A 9,589-nucleotide genomic window follows, 5' to 3' on the forward strand; every position below is an offset into this window, starting at 1 on the left:
TTAATCTTTAAAAACAACAGTGATATAATAAATCTCTTATATATACACAGTGGTGGCCAAAATTATTAGAACACCTGGACAGACCTGAAAATATTGACCTATTTTTGCCACCAAAAAATGATTTCATTTCATAATGTTCATGAAACATGCAGACAGTTGCTCGGAGCACAATAAATATCAGATGAAGTGAGTCGTACAGTTTTTATCCACGTTTAACGTTTAACTGGTTTTTACACCTTTTGCAGCAATTACAGCAGCACATCTCTCTGGCATAGTGTCAATATATTTCCTGAGAACTTCAACACTAATGTTATCCCATGTCTTCTTCAACTCAATCTATAGGCTTTCCTTTGAATGTACAATAGATCTGTCCAGTTTACTTTCTAACATTTCACTCTATTTTTCATTAAGTAATCGTTTCTTTGCTGCTATTCTGCCAACAAGTCCTTCTTCTCCAAGTTTCCAATTCACAGTTCTTGAAGACACCGTTGACCATTAGTCATTGTGGTGTTGATCTCGTCACACAGTTCTCGTGAGGGCTTTCTTCGGTCCTTAAGACTGAGAATTTTGAGATGCTTCACATGTCTGTCTGAAAGTTTCTTTTTTCTACCTCTCCCCTTTCGGTTCTGGTGTGAATTGGTGGCATCATGGCGGTCTAACGTGTACTTTACAGTGCTTGGACTGCATCTCACGTCCTTGGCTATGTAGCGGTAACTCCAGCCAGCATCAAAAAGGGCCTTTATTCAAACCCGTTGCTCACTTGATAGCTCTTTCTTCACCTTAGCCGTATTCAAAGAGCAACATGTGCTTCAAGACTACTTCTAGAGGCTTTGCATTTATACCAATTGGTGGTATGGCCTGACAAAACCTTGATGTTACCGATCACTTAATGAGGATAGGCCTTGTGCATTCAAAAGAATCTGTGTACAGCTGTGTACTAAAACTCTTGCATCACCATCAGTTTAACCACGATCATACCTAACAATGCTTACACAAGTAATTTGGCTTCTTCTGTGTGAAGGAACATGATTGTGTGACATTGACAGTGAAACAGGCCTAGCTTGTTTTTTTGGAAGGAAAATGACCTAAATCTCCTTATGATGGCTCTATTCTATGGTTTAATGGGTATTGTAATGGACAATTCAACAAAAACCTCTTAAATATGCCAAGTGTTCTAATAATTTTGGCCACCACTATATCTTTTTTTTTTTTTTTTCCTTATTTAGTCATTTATTTTTTTAATTGAAATAAATTGTTATATCAGTGCACTCACACGTCCACAGGCACTCGCAGCAGAATTGGTAGTACTGTGGTCTCCTCGGTCATGTTCATGATACGAGACTCGAGCAGCAGGATGATGGTGAGGCCGGTGCGAAATACAGCCTGCAGACCTGTAAAGAACATAAAAAACTGATCAAATCAGATTCAAGAAACCTGTTTGAAAACAATCATTTTCTCTTCGGTTTAGTGATGCTTAAGGCGCATAAATAACACATTTCACCTCTAATAAGCAAACATGCCAGCTTGACACTTGAGGTGTTATTATTCTAGGACAAAAGGATAAAGGGGTGTAATACCATGCAGCATGATAAGATCCCAAATGGCCAATACTGAGTCCCAGCACGGCAGCGAGGTGAAGAGAGTGAGAAACCACTGCATGATGAAATGTAGAGAAGACACCCCAAGAGTCTCCTACCAGCAGAGGAGACAACACACTCCTGTCAACATCTACAAACAGGACATATTTCTCACAAACAAATAAATAAATAAATATTTTAAGCTTGAAAGCTCCGGTCTCACACTCTAATTTAATGAAAAAGAGCGATTGGCACATTTTGATAAAGTTCTTCATTTTTGTGTTCCACACTAGAAAGAAAGTCATTTAGGTTTTTTACATCACGATTGCGATTAAATGAAAGATTTTTATTTATGTTTTAGGTATGTCGCTGCACTTTGCCCTCTTTGTAAGTTAACAGCATCATCTTTTGTGATCCAGTGCTGTGGTCTAATAGCTCAGCTTTTCAGACAGCTGCGCTGCGTCAACACACAACGAGAAGGAAATCCCTTAAGAGTTCACCAAGCTGCACAAATGCTCTGAGGGGGTGGACAGCCACCACTATAAAAAAACAGAAGAGCTCATTTGAAAGCCCTCAGGAAAAGGTCTATAAGATGGTGACAAATCTACAAGGGGTGTTAAATGTGAGAGGCTTCTCAAGAGAAAGGCTATGATCTGCATAAACTCTAGAGGACTGAGACATTTTACCCATTGTGTGTATTGCAGCATGCGCCTGTTTTTAGCAAAAAAGGATATTTAATTGATATATATCTGGGTAGATTACTTACAAATTGTAGTCAATTCCTGATAACAGATTACATTACGAAAAATGTAGTTAATAACGTAATCTAGGTTACTCATTTTAGGTATTGTTTTCTGACTACTTTTAGATTATTCTTTAACAAACTTGTTTTGAACTTACCATTAAAAATACTGTACTGAAAATAACATATTTGAAAAATATTCACATTTTTTTATAACAACATCATAAAATGCATTAAACACACCAGAGTTTCCCAAACTGGGCTTAATGTACAAACCGCAGTGGGTTTGTGAGTTGATAAAAAAAGCATTAAATAAATCATAAAAATGTCAAATAAATTATTTAAAAACTTGAAAGCTAAAAATTGAAATATTTTAGTTGTTTACATATAAAGATATTTGTGACCATCAAATGACATTGAACTGTAAACATGCAAATGTGTTGTTAAATTATTGAAATATTTACTTCCTCAGAGATATTTCAAGTAAATATTTCATGTCAGATACTACTCGGCTCTCAATATAAATGTACATATATATAAAAAGATTTGACAGAGGCAAGTTTCAGGGCTTAATTTCATCTGCATTTCATAGGCAGAAAAATAATATGTAATTAAAATTTTTATTGAGCAATTTTTTTTAATTGAAAAAAAATAAAAATAAATAATAAAAAAAAAAAAAAGTACACCATAATTCTCACCAAGTGCTGGAAGAGCAGAGGTTTCCTGTGCTTCAGGAGCTGATGAAAAACCAAAGCATGATGCTGAATCCTAAAAATAAAATAAATGATTAAAATAGATTTTTAAATGGTTGACTAACCAAACAGTATGTAGCCTATTTTCAATTACTGGCATCTGCAAAAAACATTAACTTGACTGATGCGTGTTATATATCCAAAATCTTCCAACAGCTCTGTCAACAGATGTTTTTAGTGTAACTTGAGTAAACCTTTGTAAAATAAGTTTATTTATGCATCTTATGTGCAGCTGAAGGTCTTACTTCTTCAGGGAAGAATCAAAGAGCTCTGAGAGATACTTGGGCTTCTCTAACAGAGCAACCAGAGCCCAGAAAGCCTCCTCCTCAGACAGGATCATCAGGAGCACAGCAGCTATATAGGACATCCCTGAGCACAAAACAAACCTTGAGGCAACACATACTCCCATTATGACCTGAATGTCAAGGGCAAACTAACTAAATTAGCTCCACAGAAAAAAAACGCAAACAAAATTATGGCCATGACATGCAATAGCAAGAAGATAGCACTTGAGTGCCCTCTTCAGACCAAACCTCAGTATATACTGAGGTTAAAAATGTGTGACAGAACCATTAAAAGCACAGGCGCAAAGTTCAAGAAGATTTCAGTAATGCCAGTGACCTCATTTGTGGAAGTAAAGGCAGTTCATTACCTTGTACGTATCCAATCTGGGGATTGTATCGGGCAAATGCGGTAAGAACTCGGAAAAGTTTGGCCTGGCCCTCAATAGCCTCTGGACGGTCCCCCATTAGAGTGCGATGGGTCGGAAATGACCTTCCTATATAGACAAATATGGAACTATCAAAACATTTTAAACTCTATATACAAAAAGTTCTAGAAAGATCACATAAAAAGTCAAAAAAAGGTTGGTAAAACTAACGTGAAGTAGTTTTTAAGTAAGAAGTATTTCAGGCTTTTGTAGCTCATAAGATGGTTCCAGCAACACCAAGGATATATATTTGATTCCCAGTGCATTGGTGCACTTTGGGTTAAAATTTAGGCCAAATGCATTAACCTACAGTACATGTGCAAGAATAGAGGGAAAGTGTTTATGCAGCGCCCCCATGTGGTTTTCAGAATACTGGCCAAATTCAAACAAAAACACTGCCATCTGAGCCAAATTACTGCTTTCACTTGAAAGTCCCATTCTTTCAAAAATGAGGCAGTCAACCACAGTTTTTAGCAGAAAGAAAAAAAATTAACTTAAAAATATACACATGCATTTTAATTAACATTTTATAAATTACTTGCCAAAATGTACAGCATATATACATATACAGAAATATATATATTACTTTTGTACCTTCTCTTCAACAAAAATTCTAAAAAAAAAAAAAAAATTGGTAATAAGCAAAAATAACAAGACCAATTATTAATAACTGAGTATTTATTAAAAACACTAAATGAGCATTTTATAATGATTATATGTGACAATGATAGCAGGATAATGGATGCTGAAAATTCAGCTTTGCCATCAGAGGAATAAATTACACTTATTAAAATAGAAAACAGTTATTTTAAATGTTAATAATAATTCACAATACTACCGTTTTAACTGTATTTTTATCAAATAAATGCAGCCTTAATAAACATAAAAGACTCATAAAACATTATTAAACATGAATTATTTCAAACATTTTTTATTCCAAAGTTATTGCATTATTTTCATTAATTCAAATAAAAATACTCGCATTAATGCAAAACAAAATAGTCCAAATGAATGTATGGAAAATATCATGCAATTTTAGTGGTCATCCAAAGGCACAACTCACGCAGGTCGAGGGCGATCTGTTTGAAGAGCGTCAGGTCAGCGCTGGGGAGATCTGATGCCTGTCCACTGCTGATCTCATTCTCTGTATCCACTAGAGAGTCTATAGTAGGGATGATACTGTACTCACTGACTCCAAGATCAACTAGAGGTTTACGGATCTCAGTCTGACATGCCTGAAGTAAACAATCAAAACGGGTTACTACAAGGGAAAATGAGTTTGCATAGTAATAAAAATACATATATTGATGGGGTTGCACCTCATAATCAAAAGAGCTGGCAGCTCGGAGACTGTCGATATTTAGGAGGCATTTCCAAACTCGTCCACGTATTGAAGGAGGAGTAGCGAAAAGACAGAATACTGTACTTTTCAAAATGGCCGCTACTGTAATGGGTGGAGTCTTAATGTAAGCTATTGAATGTGTTCAGCACGAAGAGCTTAATCAGGTGTACTAAGTTTCATTTTTCTAGAATTAGGGGTTTGTGAGTTAATTTTCGTAAGTGACTTGCTACACATTGAATTTGTATAGAATCTTCAGAGCTATGGCCTTTTGATTTACACAGATTCTGAAGCTCCATAATTCAAGTGACTCAACTCAAAATTAAGATTTTGTATATAGATATGTACTATTTAATAAGCTTAGATGAGATGATACTTTGAAAAGCACAACATCTGGAAAAGAAGCAACTTCAGCATCATTTCTTGCCACAGCAAATATGCTGGTCTGGACATGTGTGACACGGATTCAAACCCACGACCCAACGGTTCACGAAACAGCGGCTTAGCAGAGCGCGCCACTCAGTTGAAGCACTTTTACTGGGCTGCAGAGGAAAGGTTTAGATGTGAGAATGAGCTCCCCAATATAGTGCTTTAGCATTTTAACCAGCGTAATATGCAAAGTTAATTTAATTGTAACGCAGCTTATGGTTAACTTGATAGCTGAAGAGTCGCATTAAATAGTATGGTAACTGGTTAGCCTGTAACTTATTAGCATGATAAGCTTACGAGCAAAAGGCGACAAACACGGGCACAGTCAACTTTCCAGAGGAATTTCTTGGGAACGGTAGTGAATATCAAAAATCTGTTCAGTCATTTCTGTGCAGCTCAGTCCGAAGATCATCTGAGCCAAGTTTGGGAAGAATTGGACAGATTTTGAAGGAGGAGTAGCAATAAAACTGTTTTTCATTTAATTCAATATGGCTGATACGTACATTAATGGAAAATGACAAATGAGACAACGTCAGAATCGGCATGACCCAAGGAATCCATAGACATAAATATTATATTTTTCTGACTGACTGTTCAAAAGTTATAAGCGAAAATGTGAATTTTGGTATGTCACGACCCATAGGTGGCGCTATTCCCAACTTTGGCATGGACCCTCAGATCATGGTGTTGATGATGCGTACCAAGTTTCGTTTCGATTGATCAAAGTTTGGCGAGATACAGCCTCTGAACCAATTTTGGGTCGACCTCGTTAAGTTCACAACATCATAACTTTTGAACAAACATGAATAAAAAAAATCTGTTCAGTCATTTCTGTGCGGCTCAGTCCAAAGATCATCTGAGCCAATTTTGGGAAGAATTGGATCAATTTTGAAGGAGGAGTAGCGAAAAGACAGAATACTGTACTTTTCAAAATGGCCGCTACTGTAATGGGTGGAGTCTTAATGTAAGCTATTGAATGTGTGTTCAGCACGAAGAGCTTAATCAGGTGTACTAAGTTTCATTTTTCTAGAATTAGGGGTTTGTGAGTTATTACCATTTCAATGTTTAATTTTTGAACTGGTGGTGGCGCTATAGAGTTGGTTCTAGAGACCCCAAAGTTGGTCAGATCACTAGTCATGGCCATCTCTACAACTGTGCCTATTTTCATCATTTTCCTATTTTCCCTTCATAGGGCTGCCATAGACTGCCATTGGCCTAAAATAATAATAATAATACAGCTTGGCCCTAATAAAGAAAACATACGATTTCAATAGGGGCTACAGCCCATTCTGGGCTTGGCCCTAATAATAATAATAATAATAAAGAAAACATACGATTTCAATAGGGGCTACAGCCCATTCTGGGCTTGGCCCCTAAATATGCTGCTATGGAACCACCTCAGGCCAAGGCACCAGACGCTACCAAGGCATTGCACAAAACTACTATGCTGTAATGATATATATATATATATATATATATATATATAAAAACTACACTGGTAATTCTGGGACCACGATGACAGGTGGCAAGGCATTTCGGGACTGTCCAGGTGCTACCAAGGCTTTCCAGCTCCAAAAGACACTAAGGCATGGAATGGCCATTCCCATCAGCTGACGGAAGATCAGGCAAATTCTGTGGCTTAAACCATGACTGGAGAAATATTTCATCCAGTCCAATCCTCCAGCTTGGGTCTTGCTGCAGGAGACACCGAATCAGATAGCAGCAATCTGAGCAGAGCGATGGGAGAGAGGAGAGACGGGAGAGTCAGGTTATAACTTTTAACTTTGACTGTTCTAAACTGTAGGTCAGAAAATCCGGGAAAATTCCTAAACTTGGCTCAGATGTTACTTTTCCCTCCTTTTCACTTAGTTCTGTTTTGTACGATTTAGAATCATATAGACAGTTGGTCTTTTTTGTTGTGATGAATGCCATCTTACCGTCTGACAAGCCAGGCTCAAACCATTCGCCTCAGCCTATCTCCAGCAGGTCCTTGTTTTTGGGATAGCATCCACACACCATTACGAACAGGAGAACTCCCAGTGACCATACGGTAGCAGGTTTCCCGTAGTACCTGCCCTCCATGTCATATTTGGGAGAAAATACTCTGCTGTGCCTGAAGGAAAGACATTTTGTTTGATAAGTGAGCTTCAAAATAGTTGGATATGGTTTAATTCATCACTGGAATCCTAAACCACACATTTGATGAATAATACATACTCCAGAAGATGTCATTGCCAGTTTCCCTCATCAGATCCCCACATCCAAAGTCAATCAGCTTGACTTCAAGGGTTTCAGGATTGATCGAGAGGTTGTTCAGCTTGATGTCGTGGTGAAACACTCCACGTTGACAGCACATGCCACATGACCAGCTGTGCTGCATCCTCATTAAGGGTGCCACCACAACACTCAACATAATCAAGCAGATCCTCACGAGGTGAGGGATGTTCCAGGACCGTGATGGTCAGGCTGGTCCTGCCAGTCCAGCAGCTCAATGACCTGTGGAACTTTAGGACCCTTATTAACCAGGAGTAACAGGCCGACCTCTAATGGAAGAGGTGCAGGATCACCAGGCTAGAAGAAAGATCATTTTTAGGATTTTTAGATGGGAGCGTTGTACTAAATATGGATACAGTCCAGTCTTGGATAAACTGTTTACAGTTTAAATCTGTGACAGTAGTAGTCTACTTACAATGTTGATGCAAACCATGCTCCTCATCTTCCTGGCAAAATTTTTGCCACCTGTTCAACAACAAAAATGGTTACAATTTAATTTTAGACATGTCAAGGGCACTAGATAGTGGACAAAACATACACCAAGAGGACTTGAAATGTACAGAGTGAGATAAAACAATTTGCTAGCTAAATATTCAAGATAAAATCACAATACCTCAAGGCCTCCAAGCGTTTCCCTTCATAGACAGCGCCGAATCCTCCCTCACCGAGCAATCGGCTCAAAATGTTTTGATGATTTTCAGGTTGACTGGAACAAGGCTCTTGAAGACCACTGTCTGCTACAGCACAGTTAATGTCCTGCAGAAGACTTTGCTCTAAAGTGGAAAATATCAAATGTTTCTTCAGTTAGGGCCATTTTTGATTAGGGTTAGGCTTATTCTCAACAAGGATATTTGATTTCTCTCTGGTATAACGGCATATCAGCCTGCTCCTGCACTTGCAAAGAAAAACAAAGAGGATGCCTTCTCAACACCATCTGTCCTCATCGTCACTAATGGACTGAAGGTACTCTGCTCCGTTGCTGCTGGATGTTGAGGGTGTACTATCATAGAGGTTGTACACCTGAGAGCTGTGTGAACTCCGTTTTCTTTTCTGGCTGCTGGTAACAATTGTCCACTTGGTTTCATCTGTTTAAAAAATCAGTTCACAGCCTTAATCCAACTTCAATTGGATTTGGATATAATGTGTGATGGTGTGGTTTTTGCGTACAGAAATTCATGACACTTTCTAATTTCCCCTAATAAAGTCCTTATTAATGGAAACCCATATTTAGGTGAAAATGCTGTAGATTTGACTGATTTACCATCAGCACTTCTCTCATATTCTGGTGAAAGTTGTTCCTGGACTTGCTGAGCCTGAAAATTCCAGCCACATTTCCCACCTTTTCTCTTGAATCTATTTTGTTCGATTCAGAATTACAACTGGTCTTCTTGGTTGTGATGAATGCCATCTTACCATCTGACAAGCCAGGCTCAGTCCAGATGTTGTATTCAATCATCTGCAGGTCACTGGTTCCTGTAAAGCAGCCACACACCATTACAAACAGGAACACTCCCAGTGACCATAATGGTTCTTATTACTGTCAATGCTAAAAACAGTTTTTACTGCTTAATTAATATTTTGTGGAAACCATGATATATTTTTTCAGGACTGTTTAATGAATAAGAATTTCTTAAGAACAGCATTTATTTTTTACTAAATTTAGTTTAAAAATTTCTTTGCTATCACTTTTGATGATTAATTACACCCTTGTGAATGATTAATTCCTTTTTCATTTAAATTCTTCTTTTACAATTAACCTAAAATAAT

The 9,589-nt window shown here is 37.7% G+C and overlaps 1 protein-coding gene and 1 pseudogene across 1 annotated transcript in view; both read right to left on the minus strand.

The window, feature by feature from the left end:
* The window catches only part of si:ch211-266k8.4 (USP6 N-terminal-like protein), a 46,493-nt gene extending 41,315 nt beyond the window's left edge, over window positions 1-5,178 (minus strand). Inside the window, exons 1-7 of the mRNA XM_058768055.1 lie at window positions 5,100-5,178; window positions 4,844-5,015; window positions 3,724-3,849; window positions 3,317-3,440; window positions 3,018-3,087; window positions 1,578-1,692; window positions 1,274-1,391 (exon numbers count right to left, since the gene is read on the minus strand). Coding sequence (XP_058624038.1) covers window positions 1,274-1,391; window positions 1,578-1,692; window positions 3,018-3,087; window positions 3,317-3,440; window positions 3,724-3,820 — 524 coding nt within the window. The 5' untranslated portion in view covers window positions 3,821-3,849; window positions 4,844-5,015; window positions 5,100-5,178. The remainder of the gene's footprint in view (window positions 1-1,273; window positions 1,392-1,577; window positions 1,693-3,017; window positions 3,088-3,316; window positions 3,441-3,723; window positions 3,850-4,843; window positions 5,016-5,099) is intronic.
* A 1,880-nt stretch (window positions 5,179-7,058) lies between these two features.
* LOC131533851 (serine/threonine-protein kinase pim-2-like) lies at window positions 7,059-9,317 on the minus strand (annotated as a pseudogene).
* Between the last annotated feature and the right edge of the window lie 272 nt (window positions 9,318-9,589).

This window comes from Onychostoma macrolepis, chromosome 25, assembly GCF_012432095.1.
Source record: "Onychostoma macrolepis isolate SWU-2019 chromosome 25, ASM1243209v1, whole genome shotgun sequence".
Lineage (NCBI taxonomy): Eukaryota > Metazoa > Chordata > Actinopteri > Cypriniformes > Cyprinidae > Onychostoma > Onychostoma macrolepis.